The 20,407-nt window shown below is 40.3% G+C and overlaps 1 protein-coding gene across 1 annotated transcript in view; it reads right to left on the bottom strand.

Annotated features, from left to right (window-relative positions):
• Positions 1-11,173: 11,173 nt before the first annotated feature.
• Positions 11,174-20,407, bottom strand: part of Ubr1 (ubiquitin protein ligase E3 component n-recognin 1) — a 120,403-nt gene continuing 111,169 nt past the window's right edge. The window contains exons 44-47 of the mRNA XM_048460096.3: positions 17,649-17,726; positions 14,358-14,528; positions 13,136-13,237; positions 11,174-11,384 (exon numbers count right to left, since the gene is read on the bottom strand). Coding sequence (XP_048316053.1) covers positions 11,243-11,384; positions 13,136-13,237; positions 14,358-14,528; positions 17,649-17,726 — 493 coding nt within the window. The 3' untranslated portion in view covers positions 11,174-11,242. The remainder of the gene's footprint in view (positions 11,385-13,135; positions 13,238-14,357; positions 14,529-17,648; positions 17,727-20,407) is intronic.

Below are 20,407 nucleotides of genomic sequence, written 5' to 3'. Positions count from 1 at the left end.
CTCCGCCGCAACGGCCGGCCAGTACTGAGTAGAGAGATGAAGGGCGCAGAGCTTCTGAGAGCAGACTTGAATAGGTATTCTAGTTCAGCATGCTTGTGGCCACAGAGTTGAGCCCTTTGGAAGAAAAAATACTTTGTCACTGAGGCAGCCGCGACGAGAATCGCAAGTCCGGGTGGCTGCTTAAGGTCTACTCGCCTGCTCAGACCTAAAGCCGCCAGGATCTGAGGAATGGGCGCTGTCCCCATAATCTTAACCTAAGCTCCTGGCCAGGACCAGGAAACCCGAAGGTGTGAAGAGCAAAGGAAGGCATTATAGAGATGTCAGCCTGGAGAAGGGAGTGCCCCTTCACAACCTACGGAAAAAGATTGCATTGCTGTTTTGATAAAGACAATGAACAACCTTCGTGTGGACCAATCTGGAACTCTAAGCTGGAGTTTGAAGGAGTGGCTCAAAGACATACAAAGACTATGAAGGGTGGAGCATTAAAGCTGTGTGGGAGACATTTATATTTCGTGTTGAATGGGTGCCAAATTCTTTGGTGAAAAACAAAACAAAAAAACTAAGAGTAAGTCTCCCTCCCTTCTTTACTGACCATTATATAGACATTAAAAAATTGAGTTAACTTTACCAAGATCCCGCTAGTGTCAAAACCAAACCTCGGGTCTGTTTAAATATCGCATGTCCAATGCTCTTTCTCCTTCACAGTTCCAATGACTGCCACGTGTTTGCCTTGGACAGAAAGGATGAATTTTAGCTCTTGGTTTTTAATTGGTTTCTTAAGTGACGGAAATATTCTTCCTGTTGAGGAAATACCAGTTCCTTTATGTTCTTTTATGGACAGAAGACAGCTTCTTGCCTATCATTTTCAGATTCTTGGACAAAAGGCAGAACAAAATGTACATTTCAAAGACAACTGATGATGAAGTCATCTTGTTCTGTTCAACATAAAAAAGTTGCCAAATTGTTTTGTTTCTACTGGTGAAAGCAGAAAAGTGCTTTTTTTTCCATTATTTATTATAAATGTGCTACCACACCAGGTAGAATTTTTTTTAAAAAAAATTAGGTTAATATAAAAATGGGTTTCACTGTCGGATCTTCATTGTTTTGTTTTTAAGATAGAATGTAGCCCCTGTGTACCCAGGATAACCTCAAACTTCTGATCGTCCTGCCTCGGCCTTGGGCATGCTGGAATTATAGCTTCCAGCTAGCATCTTGACAACCAACTTATAAAATAAGCAAGCCAGAATCAGCTAAGAGAGCCACTCCCCAAATTCAGCCCCACAAAAACAATCCCCAACATCAAAAATAAATGTTTACTATTGCCTGAAACACTAATGGAGTTTGTGGTGACAGATAACTAATAAAGTAATACTTGGGAAAATAAAGATGACTGGCTCAAGTCTGTGGGTTATGCAAAGGAATGGAACTTGGATTTATGAAGAATCTTACAAACTATTCTAGGACAGTAAAATTCCATTTTAAACTGGGAAGTCTCCATACAAGACATAATGCTCCTTACATTTTTTTTTAAAATTTGTTCTAGCAAGAAATAACATACTGAATGATCTTTTCTTTCCCTGTTCTTCTGTGTGTGCGCAACTCTACCACATTTGGTACCATTCTGTAACAGGAAATGACCTACCTGGCTCTTTTATAGCATATGGTTACCAGGACAACATCACAATGTTTTGTTTGTTTGTTGTGCCCCAGCAGGGCACACTACTCCAGAACAACTCCAGAGCTACATCCCCAGCCCCAACGCCACAGTATGAATCAGAGTGAAGACCAAGATGCTTGCCATTCATTCTTTCCTCCCTTTTCTTTAAAAATTTCTGCTTGGCTAGAAGTGAGGAATGTGTTGAGTTCAGTCCCCTGTGCTATGATGGTTGGTATTGGTTGTCAACTTGACAGGGTCTAGAATCACCAGAGAGAAATTCTTTGCCTCGTCTCTGAGGGATTATCTAGGTTAGCTGAGGTGGGAAAACCCACCCTGAATTCAGGCAACACTGTAGGGAGCAGAGGAAGTCTGAGCAAACGCCTGAGCGAATGTGTACTGCCGACAGGAACATGGCCTCGGTCCATGGGAACGGTAAAGCATCCCTATCCTGATCCGAGTGCAAGCAATGGCTGTGAGTGCAGAAAATCAAGGGAAGAAAGCAATTCCACAGAAACCTTCATCTGTCTCTGCTTCCCTGCCTACGGACGCAGGCTGCATCTCAGCCCCAAGCTTGCCCCTCCACGATGGACTGGACCTTTGAACTATGAACCAAACAAACCCTTCCTTAAACTGCTTCCGTCAGGTGGTTGTCAACAGGCAAGAGAAGTAACTAAGGCAACACCAGAAAAGCAAAAAACGGAATCTCCAGGAACTAAGAATGTAGCGCTCTGGTAGAGCACAGGTTTGTCATGTGCAGTGTTCTGAGTCCATTCCCTGGGGTCAAAGAAGAGCAAAAACAAAACCTCTCAGGCCTCAGAATTACACACTAATAATTATGCTTTAATTATATCTCATTACAACTGTCAAGCTGTTTCTCAAACTGAGTACACAGTGCTTTGAAACATGAAACGCAATGGTGGCGCGTACAAACGCTTCTGCAAACCACCAGTCTCTGCCTTGAAATTCTTCATCAAACTAGTTTCTATCTAAACATTACTCAGCCCATAAGATCTCTGTAAACAATTTTTCATAGGGCAAATTACATTGCTAGGTACTGGAAATACAAAACTTAGTTTAGAGTTTTGCAATGTACCTAGCAAATATGCAAATCCCACAGAACAGTGTAGTAACTGCTACTTTGGAGGTTTGTAGCTTAGACTCTAGAACAGGAGCCGCTGAACAATACAGGGAGCCAGATGCTTGGGATCATCTGAGAGCATCTGCTGCATTGTTCTTAACAGAATAGCTTTCGCATCAATTCTATGAACCACCCGAAATATTTGTGCTCTGGTTTCATTTTCTTGAATTTTCGGAACTTTATCGTTTAGTGGTGGTAAGTTTATTTCAAACTTTAAAAATCCAAAGAAAACAAGGCAAGAGAAAAAAGTTGGACAGCTAGGCAAGGTAACCATAATTTGGGGGATTCAAATATACTGAATATCAATTTGGGTTTGATAGCGATTAAAATCAACTATACTATAAGGAAGTATTGGGACAACAAAAAAAGTAAAGTTAAAAAAGAGTGTACAATTATGAAGTAATTCTAGGGTGTGATCAGTACTCACACACCTGTAGACCCTGGGTGTGATCCCAAGCACTGCAAAAGGAAAGGAAGAAAAGACTCTATTCTAATTCAAGTGGTTGCCATTTTCCTTAACGTTCCTTTTTTTTTTTTTTTTTTTTTTTTTTTTTTTTTTTTTTTTTTTGCTAAGTCCTAGGCAGCATTGAACCTAGAACTACACACATAATAATAGGCAAGTACTTAGAATAATGAATTCTACATTGCTCGGTTTTGTTGTTTATTTGGGTACCGGAAAGTGAATGCTCAGGGTTTTGTTTGGTTTTGATCCCTGTTTCATGGAACAGGAAAGTCATCCAATAATACATCATTGTTTCCCTATTGATTTGGTTGGTTCATTGGTTTGCTTTTCTTTTTTTTTTTTGGACACAAAGTCCCACCACAACCACAGGTTAACCTCAAACATCCCCATTGTGCTTACGTCCATTTCCCAAGTGCTGGGATGTGGCTCGTGCCCACTGTGCCAGGCTGTGTACTCCCAGTTTTAAAATGAGAATGGTGAGGTGGTGCCGTGATTCCTGATGAAGGGTGCCTCTCGGGGGTCAAGAAGAGGTTCTGTGCCTTCTAGGGTGGTTTGGAATTAGCTCTCCACTCCACATGGTGAACACTGTGGTGACCTTTAGACGCTGACAGTCTGGCTGGTAGTGCTAATAGCATCCCACAGTGATCAGAGTTCACCATTGCAAGCAGCACTCAATTTCCTCCTAGTTAGAGGTTTTTCGTTTTTTATTTTGTTTTTAAAATAACTTTTTGAGATAGGATGATTAATCATCTTGATTTTTTTTTTTTTTTTTTTGGTTTTTTGAGACAGGGTTTCTCTGTAGCTTTGGAGCCTATCTTGGAATAAGTTCTTGCAGACCAGGCTGACCTTGAACTAACAGAGATCCGCTGGTCTCTGCCTCCCCAGTGCTGGGATTAAAGGTGTGTGCCACCACCGCCCGGCCTTATAGATATTATTGTAACATATTTTCTAGTAGTGTTATTTGGGCATAGTATATTCTTTATTTTAAGATTTATTTATTCATTATGTAAACAGTGTTCTAGCTGCCCATCTACCTGCACGCCAGAAAAGGGAACCAGATCTCATTATGGATGGTTGTGAGCCACCATGTGATTGCTGGGAATTGAACTCAGGACCTCAGAAGAGCAAGCAGTCAGTGCTCTTAACCTCTGAGCCATCTCTCCAGCCCATGGGCATAGCATATTCTACATGATAAAAATATTTGTAAATGACAGATAAAATTTCCAGAAATGTATTATATACTTACATCAAGGTTGTTGTCTAACATCATACGAAGAATTAAATGAATATACAATGTGGATATCATATTTTCTATTGTTATATTTTAAATTTAAGTTTTATATACATATCAATTATTATGAGCTATGTGTAATCCTTCATATTTCCTACTCCCTTTTAATATTTAAAATTGTTAAACCAAAACAACAAAACAAAAAACAAAACAAAACAAAATAAAAAGGTTGGTCCATGAGTAGTGGTGTTTACAACTAATTGATCACAACCAGTTACAGATTTGTTCCTTCCCCACTCCCACTGCTTCACTTGACCAGTCTTAAAGCAAAACAAAACAAAACAAAAAACCCTCAAACAACAACAGCAAAAAAACCCAAACAAACAAACAAACCCACAAACTTAGTTTAATGCTTGGAGTGGAGTGGGATATAGCGCAACCCTTCAGCACTTGCCTGGCATGTGTAAAGCTCTGGGTTTGATCCCCAGCACTGGAAATTGATTAACGAAAAAAAAAAAAACACCTCTACACATGCTCTCATCCTTCATATCAACTTACAGACACATGCTCTCAGTACTTCTGTCTTTGTCTTAAAAAACATTTTACTTTTAATTTATGTGTAATGTGGGGGGTGTGCATGCATGCATGCATGTGCATTTGAGTGTGCGCATGTAGTTGTATGCACATCCATGTAGAAGAAGTCCTGATGTAGGTGTTGAAAATCAAACGCTCTTACCCGCTGAGTCATCTCTCCAGCCTGGGTTTTTGTTTGTTTGTTTGTTTGTTTGTTTTTAAGATGGATATATATTGCTTTATTGATTTCTTGAAGGCCTACCCCAAAACATGATAAGATTAACTGTTTAAAAACAAAGTGTCAAGCCAGGTGGTGCACACCTTTAACTCCAGCATTAGGGAGGCAGCAGCAGGTGGATCTCTGAGTTTGAGTTCAGCCTGGTCTACAGAGCAAGTTCCAGGACAACCGGAGCTACACAGAGAAACCCTGTATTGAACAGCAAATGCCAGGCAGTGATGGCCTGTACCTTTAATCCCAGCAGTTGGGAGGCAGAAGCAGAAGGATCTGAGTTTGAGGCTAGCCTGATCTGCAGAGCAAGTTCCAGGACATGCTCCAAAACTAAACAGGGAAATCCTGTCTCCAAAAACCAACAAAACAAAAACGGCAAAAATTCCCAACAAAAAAACAAACCAAACCAACAAAAAAATCCCAAAGTGTCAAGATCTCAGAAGAGAGAGGAGAGAACACACCTCTTTTTTTTTTTTTCTTCCAAGCTACGTGTCTTAAAACACATCTCTTTTCATTTGTTTATCATTTATTTTGTCCTGGAACTCTCTACATAGACCAGGCTGGCATCGAACTCAGAGATCCTCTGGTCTATGCCTCTAAGATTAAGGTGTATGCCATCTCTCCTGGCTTGAGAGCCCTATCTTGGTAAATTTACTTTAGCACTGGTAAAAGCATAGGAGCAGAATTTGACTTCCTGGTTCCAGGACTACATTGCAAGGGAGTTACTGTCTGTCCTCAGCACCACATTCTATTTTGTGAGCTATTATATTTGCTCTTGAAAATCGAGATGGGTGTGTGGTCCAGCGAGTCCCGAGACAGAGCTACATCCCATAACCCTGCCTCAATCTCCTTCCTGAGACCCTGGTAATTATTGTCCATTTCCTCTAGGTATATGAACGCCATGCTTCGTCTATCTGGGTATTCTAACACTGTGCATGTATTTACAACTGTTAATCTTTCCTGCTGCCAAGTTTGCTCATTACATTCCCTTTCCCACTCAAGGCAGGGTCACCATGTTACCTAGGCTGTGCTCAAATAAAATTTCTCTCTCTCTCTCTCTGCTTGTGTAGCTTTTGATTTAGAGTGTACTTCATCTCATATGACTACTCTTAATTTTTTTTTGTGGCGGGAATTCCATTTGCATGGGGCATCTTAGTCCATTTCTTCTCACGGTGCCTGCATATCTTGCTTTGGGCACTATTGTGTGTGTGTGTGTGTGTGTAGGTACATGTGTGCTATGGTGTGCATGTGGAGGTCAGAGGTCAGAGGACAGCGGGTGTAGTCAGTTCTCTCCTTCTACTGTTGTGGGAATCTTTGTGGAATAAACATTCCAACATCAATGAAAATGGAAGAGATGAGATGTCACCAGTGGACCAAAGCCAGGACAGCTCTTGAAAGGCTTTGACCCTGGGTCCAGTTTGCATTCTCATTTTATATTCTAAAACCACAAGGTGGGGTGGGCAAGCGAGCAAGATTTTACAGAAATGTATGCGGCAGTCAGCAGGTTAAGGGCAATGACCCACAGTTTCAGCTCTTTCTCCGGGTCATTCCATTTCAGGTAGCAAGTGAAGTCATGCTTGGCAAACAGACAGTATGAGAAGTGCTCTAAGTAAATCCCAAAGTCAGCATCTAATAACTGATCTTTTCTGCCTTCTCCCCCACTGCCATGTGGGTTGTGGGGAACGGAACTCAGATTGTCAGGCTTGGAGGCAAGAAGGGCCTTTACTGACCCAACCATCGCCCTGGTCCCCTTAGAGGTTCCTTGTAGGCAACATAACTTGGGTATAGTTTTTTTCATTTAATTTAATCACTGTGTGTCTTGTAATTATAGAATTCGTTTCATTCAAGTTAGCTATATGAAGGTAAGATCTTACTACAGCAACTATGAAACTTACCTTCTAGTTTTGAGTTCCTTTCTTTCTATCTTAGACTTCCTTGTGGCTAAATGATTTACTCCAGTTTTGATTCCTTACTTTTTTCTGTTTGCCTACTTTAGATATTTATCTTGCAGTTACAATGAAATTGAAATTTCTTTTACTGTTTTAAGATTCAAGTTAACACTATGAGGCTTAACCAAAAGACCTCAGTTTGATTATAACATGATGCTCCGAATGACAGCAGCATTACATGAGATGAAAACATGTAAAACAGTAAACAGTAAACCCTACACTTGCGTGCCATTCCTCCTCACTCTGAACTTGGAATGTTTCGTGTTCCATCTTTCCATATTGCTTGTTTGTAAGGTTGTCACCTGGGAGATGAGCTTCTGGGCAATTGTCTTGATTAGCTTAGTGAAACAGGTGGACTTGCCTCCTGTGGATGGCACTATTACCTAAGGTTGAGATACAAAGCCTGTATAAAAATGACAAAGCTGAGCACAAGAATTGGTTGCTCCATGCTTCCTGAAGATACAGTATGACCACTATTTAAGCTTTTGCTGTTCTTAACTGTGAGCCAAAATAAACTATTCCTAAAGTTGTTGTTCAGGCTGGTCCCCAAATTTCTAGGGTCAAGTAATCCTCCTGCTTCACACTCCTGAGTAGTTGGGGCTGCCAGGCACGAATCACCCACTATCCTTGGCTTGTAGATTTTTTTTTAAATCTTATGTTTCACACAATTAGAACATTCTGAATTTATCTGTACAGTCACTCTGTGAGTTAATAGTTTTTTTTCCTTTTTTGATGCTAGGAGTCAGCCAAACCTAGGGTTTGCACATACTAGGCAAGATGTGTACCTGAGCCAAACTCTCATCCCCAAAGTTTTTCTGTCCCATGAGTCCCCTTAAGCATTTCTTGTAGGACAGCTCTGGTAGAGATATATTTTCTTAGTTTTTAATTGGAAATGTCTTTTTCTCTTTCAGTCCTGAAGGATAGTTTTACTAGGTATCGTATTCTTGATTGATTGTTTTTTCTGTCAATACAGGGTTCATCTTATGCCATTTTCTCTTTGCTTGCAAGATTTCTGCTGAGAAGCTTGGTGTAAACCAAGACACTCTTCTGCTTATTTCTTTTCTCTTGCAGCTTTGAGAATCTATTTTATGCCTTGGAGAGTTTGAATATAATGGGGTAAACAGATGACTTCTGGTTTTGTGCTATGCTATTAAATATTCTTAACATATGCAAGGAATACTACATGAAAATTATTATTATGGCCAGGCAGGGGTAGCATTTGGGAAGCAGAGGCAGGATGGGCTATACAGAGAAACTGTCTTAAAAAAAAAAAGCAAAACAAAATCATGTATAAATCTATATGTGGTGATGGAATATACAGTCAAAAAGTTTGAAGACCCATTAACCCTAAAAATCTGTGCCTTGAAAAAAAATTTAACCTGGATATGGTGGCATATGCCTATATAATTCCAGTACTTGGGAGTTCAAGGCCAGCCTCAGCCACATCATAAGTTTGAGCCCAGCTTAAGACACAGTGACTCTGTCTAAAACAAACAAGCAAACATGCTGAGTTGACATGCTTTTAACTAGAGCTCCTTTCTAGGTAAGATTTTTATACTTCAAACCCAAATCCCCAAACATGAGAAGTACCTTTTTTTTTAAATATACACATATAAGATATTTTATTTCAAAAAGCACAAGAACATTATACAAGTTTTTAATTTACATTTTTGCAATAAAAGATATCAATATATGCATCATTTGTTTAACTTCATCATGAATGGAATTTGAATCAGTGGTATAAACATGTTGCAGTCACTAAATAGAGATCATCATCACAGTGAACCAAAATGCATAGTTGTTATGAAATGACAAATGACCACTAAAAGGTGAACTCACAGCCCATACACTAACATAATAAATTAATTATACAGATATATGTTTTTTCTTTACTGTATCATTAAAATCCTTGCCAGCCCCTCACCAATATTAGAAACTCAAGAGTCGGAGCCATCCTTCTGAACTAATTCTTTCACATACTATACTAAATAAAGTGACTTGGTTGCTTACGTAAACTTGATAAGCAGGCTTAAATCATTTGTCATGATATTATCATTAGAAATCCCTTGGGCTGGGCAGCACTGTGGCATATGTTCACCTCCAGTGCAGAACTCAGTGATAAATTAGGTTCTTTGGCAGTAAAGGTCAGCTGGCCAGTGCCTGCTAGTTCTCCTGCAGCTTGATAGCTTAGCTCCGCGGTTTACAAATTGAATCTAAGGAGACTAAAAATAAAGTCTTTATCCTTGCCAAATGGGGGCCAGAAAACAAAGGCAGAAATGAGCATCTTCTGCTGCCTGTTCTAGTTCAGATTTCAGAACTAAACAATCCCTTCAAAAAATTATATAAAAAACAAAGGGCAATGTTCAAATCACTTAATCATATTGGCAAATCACACAAGTGAAATACTGAATTTTCTGATCTTCGTCTCCCATAATTGCTGTGAACTGTACATTATGGTTGTATCTACTTCCTGGTTTCACCTGAATAGTAATTATCTAAGTAGGAAATCATGATTGTGATTCTGGTGCCTGCTCACACCAGTTCCTTACTGCAAAATACACTTATCCATAAAATGGGCAATAAATCTAGCCCCAAATGTGCATCACTCATCATTCAGCAAAATTTTCTTTTCATTTTCTTGCCTTTACTCGACAGAGACGGTAGAAATACACTTGCACACATACATGGCAGCAGCAGCCAAGGGCAAAAGAAAATATCATCTTCAAATACACCTTGCAACTGCTAACATTATCCAATATCACAGAAGCTAAAATAAGTATCAGCTGCTCTTCTCTCTGCAGTTAATTCACAACTTCTTGATATAAAAGGTTAAAACCAAGAACCAAGAAGTTATGCACAGACTCGAGAGCTGTATCAGTTATAAGCAAGATGGCTCAACTATAGCAGGTTATAACAGGACACAGGCCTGACTGATTACAAGACTTTTTTTTTTTTGGGCTGTTTTTATCAGTCATAAACCATAGTTTATGAAAAGGTTTCACATAGACAGGCATCAAATCTAGGATATGTTTCTTAGAAGCCATAGAAGGCCACAGAACTGGCTTAAATATGGTTGCTCAAATTTCAGCTTAAATGACCATTCACAGAGTATTTCTGATTCTTATTCTACAAAGAGTTTGCTTCAGAACACCAAAAGTTTTCTGATACTCAAATAGGATGGGGCCACTCACGTGAGCTCTCATGATCTCGCTGCAGAAACCTGTTTTTGGAAAGCGGAACGGACCACCTGTGACTCCACCAAGCTGTCTAGAGTCAGATGAGGACAACAGGCTTCTGTATACGGAATGCACATTGAGCACATTATCCTGACTCTTCTCGAGGTCTACCTGGAAGGACACTTTCCAGACTCGCACCACTCACATTCAGTTCACAGAGACACTTAGATCTGCTTCTGGCTCAAGCCGTAGGTGGTACAGTAAGTATATTTCCTTAAATAAGAAAATTGTTTACATTTTTAAAACCCTTTTCAGTTGAAAGATACGGGATAGTTCTGCAGTTCCTCTTTAGACCAGCACAGGTGACTAGCATCTCGTAGAGATCTAATGCAAGCTGAATCACACTCAGGAAATGCCAAGTACGAAAGTGCAGAGAAGTCAAGCAGATGTGAAAATGTCCACAAATGCTTGATGTGATTTCACTTACCAGGCGATGATAAGAAATGAAATAGCACAGTTATGAAAGGGAATGAGTTTTCTGGAAATATTTGCAGAAATAGACACTTGGGTGAACAAGCATTTCTTTAGTGTTCTAGAACACAAAACTATGTCTGTTTTTAATCTATGTCCTGTTTTTTTCCCTTGAAGCTTATGTTTACTAACTGAAAGCAATATCCCATTAAGGAATATTTTATTAATGTATGTGAATCTGGACATGGATCAAAAGACTCTCCAATACTTTCCCATCCACAGAAAGTTCTCTGGAATTTTAAATCAGTCTTTATTATTGATGTCACTCATGATTGTCTTGAGGCAGAGTTGGAGCTCAGAGTAACTGCCAGTTGAATCCAAATAGCATCTGATTAGTCTCCTGGCTCCGAGCAATCTCTTCAATAATGCAGTGCTGTTGCCAGACCAAATGCAGCTTCCGATATCGCTCCCGAGATAAATGAAGTGGGTTTCCCCTCCTTCAGGAAAAAATAACGTCAAAGCTTGAATAAATAACTGTGATATCTCTATAGTCTTAAGCCAGTATATACTCCCAAGATATTCCTGCAGTTGTAGGCAGCAGGACAAGGCTTAATAACAAGGCAAGTCTTCACCACTGATTCTAAGAACTGGGCACATCACTTAGTTAAGGAAGCAGAAAAGTAGTCCTTGACTATTTAGGAAATTAGGTCATGTATATGATGAACACAATGAGACCTCATTAAAACAAGTTACTTAGTGTCTTTGAAGGTGTCTAATTTCAAATAGCTCTAGTCTTGTCTGGTGGTTCTAATAGCTTTCTCTCTGTCCTCAAAATTTACCCAGTTTCAATTTATGGTTTTGTAAAGGAGATTAAGTACAAGAATCCCTCAAATTTAAAAAAGCTGCTCAGAACTATTTTGCTTTATAATCATCCCTATGGTTCATCTTGCAAATGCTTAGTGAACAATTTCTTCTTTGCTTATTTTTTCACTTGGGGAAGAGGTGTCTTGTTACGGTGTCCAGGCTGGGTTTGAACTGTTTTACTCCAACAACTTTCAGCTTTACATTCCCAAGTAGCTGGGACTATACAAAGGTGTGCGTCATTGTACCTGCCCTAACAAGTACTTAAGTAACTACAGTTCTCTTCTAGGATGACACAGTTTGCAACACTGTGCCTGCTAATCCAAAAGCCTGAGGTCTGTTGAGTGCTATGATGGAGGGAACAGGCATCTCAGTCCCTGAAACACCAAATGTTCTTGTCATGTTTTACACCGTTTATCATTAATTTAAAAATTCTCTATTTTTCTGCTTTTCTAGAACAACTCAACATTATTCTCAATTATTAACTATTTTGGTGTTGTTGCTATTGGTTTTGCTTTTTGAGATAGGCTCTCACTTTGTAGCCCTGGCTGGACTGGAACTCATTATTCAGGTCCCCCTAACCTTAAATTCACAGAAACCCACCTGCCCTTGCCTCCTGTGTACTGGCATTAAAGGTGACTTCCATCCTGACCAGTGTTAACTACCTTTACCACTCAGTATCTTCTCCCTTAAATGTAAGGACAGGTCAAATGCTGTTTCAATAAAAACAAATCTTGGGCTGGAGGAATGGCTCAGAGGTTAAGAGCACTGGCTGCTCTTCCAGAGGTCCTGAGTTCAATTCCCCAAAACCACATGGTGGCTCACAACCACCTGTAATGAGATCTGGAGCCCTCTTCTGGTGTGTAGGCATACATGGAGGCAGAATGTTGTATACATAATAAATAAATCTTTAAAAATAAATAAATAAAAAAACAAATATCTATATGATTCAACAGATCCCAAGCACTATGCAGTGAATCTATTCATTTTGAATGATATTTAAAAATAATAATAAAAAGGTTTGGGAGTTAGCTCAGTCAGTAAAGTGCTTGCTGTACAAACATGAGAACCTGAGTTCAAGGCCCAGCACCCACATCAAAAGCTAAGTGTGATAACGTATGACCTTAATCCAGTGCTAAGGAGGTGAAGACAATAAGGTTCCTGCTACTGACCAGCCAGTCAGCCTCCTATAATCAGTGGGCCTGTCTCAAACAACAGGGACAGTCAGGGAACCTAGATTCAATTCCTAGCACCCAGATGGTAACTCACAACCCCAGCAACTCCAGTTCCAGGCTTTTATGTTTAAAGAACTATTACTATATACATCTAATAGGGTGAATAAAATGTAAGACAACTAATTAAAATCTTCCATTAAAGAAAATCTTACTTTAGTCCAGGGTCTGTTTCTCCATATTCATCCAAGTAAGGGGCTGGATAAGCACAGCCTCTGGCTTTCCCTTCCACAAGGACCACTCTGCATTCTCTGATTCTGAAGGACAAAAGAAAGGAAGGAAACGCTGTTAGATACATATGTGCAGGAGACAGACACTGAATCAAAGGCAAGCTAAAGAAAAGACACAGCCAATATCCATGAAATATCCAATAAGAAGGCAATACAGTTATGAATGAACACAATAAACTGTGGGGGTTGTTTTTTGAGACAAGGTTTCTCTGTCACCTGGGTGCTCTGGAACTCACTCTGCAGCTTGAACTCAGAGATCACCTGCCTCTGCCTCCTGTGTGCTGGGATTAGAGGCGTGCACCACCACCTGGCACTAAACTGTGTTTTGTGAGTAAAGGGAACAAACACTGCTGTTTTTCTTGATGCAACAGGAAAGGATCCACGGAACTAGAGAAGTGGGAAATCAGCAATTCTATCTGGATATACTGAATAAAGAGGCTGTCCTAAGTGAGTCACAGGACCCCAGAGAACTGTGGCTGAAGCTGTTTCTGCCTTTTTCTAAATTCCCACCTATGCAGAAGGACAGAGCATTCTCAGGCAATCTATATTCTTTCAAAAACATTTACCACCATTGTCCTACTCTGAATCTTCTGTTCAAAGAAGAAAATAAAAAACATTCAAAAGACAATCTTGTGCCAGGAGGCACTCGGGAGGCAGGATCTCTGTGAGTTCAAGGCCAGCCTTGTCTATAGATCAAGAACCTGTCTCAAAAATAAATAAATGACTGGATGTCATGGTTCATGTCTGCACTCAGGAGAAAGAGGCAGGCAGATCTATAAGAGTTCAAGGCCAGTCTGGTCTACAAAGCGAGTTCCAGAATAGCCGGAGTTAAACAGAGAAACTCAGTCTTGGACAATCTAGATAGTTAGGTAGTTAGGTAGGTAGATAGATAAAGAGAGCTTAAAGTTAATAATTTATACATATTTTACAAGTGTAAATTTTAAGACTTCAAGCTTTTCCATTACATCTGAATATTACATAGCACTGCAAAATCTATACCATTTAAGATTTATTTTTTTAACAATGAAAGAAATGTAAACAGTATCCTAAATTTTTTTCTAAGAACCACTTATTCTACTGGCATACTGACTGGATATACATTTTCAACTAGGATTCTTAGCAAGTTTCCAAACGATTCTATACTCACTTCAGGAAAATGCAGACTCCAGCGCCACAATGAAGTGCATGAAAAACACAAGCTCCAACCTCTTCCCCATTCACTATTTCTTGGCAACAAATGTTCTGAGAACATAGGATGGCTCCACAGAAAAGACAGAGGACAGGATGCTTTCGCTCATCATCTGAAGACCGCGGACACCTCAAAAGGGAGGACACATTTAGTGTATTGGAAAAACATGACACAGATCATAATCTACTTAGCAGTGAAGTGTGTTTCCACCGTTCTACTCAGCAAAGAGAGCTACTAAAAGAACAAGGATATTTAATCAGATGACTGCTCATATTACTTGAAGGGGACTTAAGGAGCTGGGGAGCTGGCTCTAGAGAACCTGAATTCATCTTTTTTTTTGAATTCTTTTTTTTATTTACTTATTATGTATACAATATTCTGTCTATATGTATGCCTGCAGGCCAGAAGAGGGCACCAGACCTCATTACAGATGGCTGTGAGCCACCATGTGGTTGCTGGGAATTGAACTCAGGACCTTTGGAAGAGCAGGCAGTGCTCTTAACCTCTGAGCCATCTCTCCAGCCCCCAACCTGAATTCATCTTAACCTACCTCACAATTGCCTGTAATTACAACTCCAGAGGATCTGAGGCCCTCTTCTGACTTCTATGGACATTTGCATACACGTGGCATAAACACACATAAACATAAATAATAACTCTTAAAAAAATCTTGATTTAGCCCCACTTAGAGCAGGCCTATGCCACCAGGGGCTCCTGTTCCAGGTGACCAGTCAGTACAGCTCCCTGAACCAGGCTCGCCTATGCTGCACAGGAATTTTCCTCTAAAAGCTCAACCTGTAAGGCCTCCTGTAGCAAGTGATGGACCCAAGTGTCCCCTGCTTAAGCTTGTAATCTGGAATTTCCCTCTGTATGCTTGGATACCATTAATGAATAAAGAAACTGCCTTGGCCTGTTGATAGGGCAGAAGTTAGGTAGGCAGGAAAAACTGGACTGAATGCTGGGAGAAAGAAGGCGAAGAGAGGGACACCAAGGAGCAATCGGCAGGAATAAACGTGCTGAAACTTGGCTGGTAGGACACAACCTCATGGTGATATACAGATTACTAGAAATAGGTTAAATTAATATGTAAGAGTTAGCCAATAAGAAGCTATAGCTAATGGGCCAAGCAGTGTTTTAATTAATACAGTTTCTGTGTGATTATTTTGGGTCTAAGCTAGCTGGGCAGCTGGGAAAAACAAGCAGCCTTCTCCAACAAGCTTGCCTATGCCTGGGACCCTCCCGTGCCAGACTGGTACTGCTCCTTATCTTGGTCAGAGGAGTGTCTTATTGCAGTGGGCCGCTGTTAATACAGACTCTTCTGTTCAATGCGGTGAGAATAATCAACCGAGATTGCCCAGTCACAGATAGGGCATGTATATCATCCTTCCCCAACAAGTGCTGTGAAATGCTGTCTTCCCATCTTGGCATGGCTGTTGCATATGTAAACTCAGTAGCTGCCATTACTGTACAAAACCAAGCCGGCTAAAAATTCCAGCACGGGGCAGGAAAGTTGGCTCAGTGGTTAAAAGCACTTATTGCTCTTGCAGTAAGGACTCAGGTTAAATTTCTAGCACCCACATGGTGGCTCACAACCATCTGTGACCCTAGTTCCAGGGATCCAGTGCAATTTATGGGCATCCACGGGCACCATGTATATATGGTGAACATGCAGGCAAAAGACTCATACACATAATTAAAAAATCTAAACAGAATATCACATCTAGCATGGAGTAAGGAGGGGGCTACTCAGCCCCCAGCTGAGGAGCTATTGGAAGCTGATGGCTACTAGGAGTGAGGGATCACTTTTCTTGGTAGGCGAGGGTAGAGTCACTAGCAGGTTGGCTATCCCCCACATCTATATCCCTGTGGACAGCATTAATAGGACTCCATTGGCTATAAAATGAGAGAGGACGTCAGGTTTAGAGGGAGATGTGTTCAGAGACTTCGAGGGAACTGGAGGAGGATGGTGGAGGAGAGTGGATATGACCAGAACACATTGTACAGATGCAGGAAGGTTTCTTTTCTTTAGAACATATTCTCCCCCTCCCTGCCCACCCGAGACAGGGTTTCTCTGTATAGCCCTGGATATCCTAAAACTCATTCTGTAGACCAGACTAGCCTCAAATTCATATAGATCTGCCTGCCTCTGACTCCTGAGTGCTGAGATTAAAGGTGTGTGCCACCACTGCCCAGTAAGATGCATGAAATTTTCAAAGAATAAATAGTAGGAGGTAATGATTAATATGCAAAATTGTAAAAAAAAAAATCTTGATTGATCTTGGATCCAGCTTAATGACAGAGTGTATGTTTAGCATGTGTAAGGCCTTTGGCTTAAGCTCCAGCACCACAAAACAAACAAAAACCATAGCAAGAAAATCCACTACTAAATATATTGTCTTGTAGAATTTTGCTCGAAGTCTCATATTTATATTGAGATTCATTCACAGAATCTAGCCTTTGTCTGATGAAAACAATTAACGGCTACTACTGTAATGGTTTTGTCAGGTATGCTTACAATGTTGGGGTAATATGGCTTTGGGAGTGTGCGATGTTTAAAAAACTACATTATGCTATAACAGTTCACAATCTCTATGACATTTCTTCAAGATTGAAACAAGAGTCTTGATATAGCTACAACTTGGATAAATCATGAAAACATACTGAATGAAAGAAGTCATAGATTCTTTTTCTATGAGATGTATCCTCACAGTTAAATCCACAGAGACAGATTATCAGGGAGGAGAAAATACAAAACCATAAATGAATTAATGGTTACAAATCCTTTGGAGTAGTGAAAAGTTTGGCTACTAGAGAGGGAGTAAGTAGCACAATCTGCAATAGTGAAGAATGCAATGAATGCAATCTGCAATGAATGATGTTTTAGTGTGCTTTGAAAGAAACCTAGCAGAGTGGGAACATACCAGTCACTTCTTAAATAAGTAAGCTACACCAGAAATATGTGTGCATATGTTTGGGGCTCTGAAGATAACTTGCAGGAGACCACTCTCTCCTTCCATGTGTGTCTCAAAGACGAAACACGAGTCAACAGGCTGGGTGGCAAGCACCCTTACCAGCTGGACCATCTCACTAGCCCCTCATTGGTTACTTTGTCAAAGTTAAGTTCACTGGTTACAGGGTACACCAAATGAAAGTTCAGGAAAAGACATTGTCTGCTCCCTCCCTTTCTCTCTTCCTCCCTCCCTCCCCCATACCCCTTTCTCACACACACACACACCCCTTTTTTCTTACCTAAAATGAGAAGCCTGATTGAGAAGACAGCTGTAGTCATCGGGAAGCTCTATCAAACTATTCCTTTTTCTTGGGTACCTAGAAGCATAGTTTATATATGACTGAACAGATTAAAGCTGAAGAATGCTTCTGGGCATGGTGCATTTTCTTATCTAAAAACTAGGGTTGAGTCGGGCACCTTTAATCCCAGCACTTGGGAGGCAGAGACAGGCAGAGCTCTGTGACTTCGAGGCCAGCCTGGTCTACAGAGTGAGTTCCAGGACAGTCAGGACCACACAGAGAAACCCTATCTTGAAAACAAAACAGAACAGAATAGAACAAACATCATCACCAACAACAATAAAACCTCAAAAACAAACAATGGGAAGGAATATGAAGGTATATGTAAGGGCAGCCTGGTCTACAGAGTGAGTTCCTGGACAGGCTCCAAAGAGACAGAGAAACCCTGTCTTGAAAAAAGGGGGGGGGGCAAACTAGGGTTAAATATATTCTAACCATGGGCATATCACCAATTTAATATTTTCAGAAAAAATTAAAAGAGAAACATTAAATGAACTCTGTTAAGACACAATCGTTTTAAGAGATGTTAAATATAAGTATCAAGGAGCTGGGCATAGTGGGGCTCGTCTTTAAACCCAGCATTTGGGAGGCAAAGGCAAACAGGTTTCTGAGTTCAAGGCCAGCCTGATCTAGGCAACTGTGTGTGTGTGTGTGTGTGTGTGTGTGTGTGTGTGTGTGTGTGTGTGAAGGAAACTCTCAAAACTCTTGGAGACTAAATGAGATATGAAAGTTAAACAGAACATGATTAGCACTTGATACATTGTGGCAAATGTTAGCAGCTATTCATTTTATGTTAGAGAGGGTAATAGACTTATGTAGCCTAAGGAAGGTCATCTGAATAATATGGGATTCTCTTCCTAGATATCAATCAATTTACATTTTATAATGTTTTAGAATATCTAGAAAAAATTTATTTCTGTATACAGGTGTTTTGCCTGCATCTATGTCTGTGCACCATGTCCATCATGTCCATGTCTGCTGTCCAACTTGGTAAGAAGAGAGCATCAGAGCCCCTGGAGCTAGAATTATAGACATTTGTGAGCTGTCATGAGGGTGCTGGGAATTGAACCCAGGTCCGCTGGAAGAGCATCTCTCCAGTTCCTCATTTTACAATTATTGATTCAGCTACAAATAACCCTTCTCTAAGAGTAAGCCTGCCTCATTAGGAATCTTTTCATCAGGCATGGGCATGTGCTTATAACTCCAGGACAAAGGAAACTGAGGCAAGCAGATTTTTCAGTTTGAGACCAACTTGGGCTATGTGCTATGTAACAGTTCTGGGCTGGCTGGGGATACACATAAGACATAGTCTCAAAAACATAAGGTAAACAAACAAACAAAAGAATCTTTTCTTCTTCAAGTTTCCTTTTTATTTTAGTTTTCTAAAGATGAGGTCCCATTCTGTAGCCCAGGTTGATCTCAAAGTCAATGTGTAGTCCAGACTGGCCTCAAATAAATGGCAATCCTAAATTCATGTCCCAAGTATTAGGATTGCAGGCACAAATCATCATGCCCTGCTTCCTCTTTGTATTTCTTTAAGGAATTAATGGTATATTCTATATATCATATTTTATGCTATATTTTTAGTTTTATGTATATAACTAAGATTGAGTGTTACTCATAACCAAAGACAGTATGTATGTGTTATCTCTTTTAAATTTCTCAGAATATTTCAGTACCCTACTGTAGAAAGGTATTTAAAAGGCATACCATGACATGAAATAAAGAAAAAAACTGGCCTTACGATGGTGGTACATGCCTTTAATCCCACCACTCATGAGGTAGGGGCAGGTGGACTTGCCTCTGATGGAAATGTAGATTTAGATAGAACCATAACTCAAGAGAGAAGAAGGTTGACAAGCTTTTTGTTAATTTTGAGGCTGTCTCATCTCATTAAGCAGCCCAGTCTGGCCTGCAATCCTAAGCTTCCTGCTTCAGCCTCCTGAGTACTTGTATCATAGGTGTGTGCAATCATGTCCAGCTTCTCAGGTTGGAGGGGTGGCTCAGAGGTTAAGAGCAGTGGCTCCTCTTCCTGAGGGCCCAGGTTCAATTGCCAGAAATGACATGGTGGTTCATAACCATCTCTAACTCCAATTCCGGGAGACAAAGCACCCTTCTTCTGGCACCCACAGGCACCAGGCACACACATGATGCACAGACACACAAGACACACACATAACACAATAATAAAATCTATTTTTTAAAAAAGTTTCTCTTCTGACAGTGGTGGCACATGCCTTTAATCCCAGCACTCAGAGGCAGAAGCAGACAGATCTCTGTAAGAAGCCTGATCTACAGAGTGAATTCCAGGACAGCCAGGACTACACAGAGAAACTGACGTGAAAAACAAACAAACACAAAAAAAATGCTTCTCTTTTTTTTATTTGTACGGGTTAGCTTCTAAGAAGGGGGGAAGACTAACCAGTTCTATTTATATCTTTATTCTCAGGGGTGGGGCTAGTTTATATGAACACCATCTTTAGTATACTAGTAGCTCCCAGACACAAGCTCCTTCTCCTTTTGACAGGCAGGCACCAGTTTAAGGAAGATTCTTCCAGTGGAGCTGGTGGCTTCTGACAATTAAGAAGGAAAGGATAGCCATTCCAAGAAAAATTGTGCAGGAAGAACCTGCTGTCTGGCAAAAGCCAACAGATACACAGGAAACAATGAGCTGAGGATAAAGGCGACAAACTAACCAA

Source organism: Myodes glareolus, chromosome 10, assembly GCF_982192425.1.
Source record: "Myodes glareolus chromosome 10, mMyoGla1.1, whole genome shotgun sequence".
Classification (NCBI taxonomy): Eukaryota; Metazoa; Chordata; class Mammalia; order Rodentia; family Cricetidae; genus Myodes; species Myodes glareolus.
The sequence above is the reverse complement of the archived record's forward strand: the minus strand, read 5'-3'. Positions and strand labels throughout refer to the sequence as shown.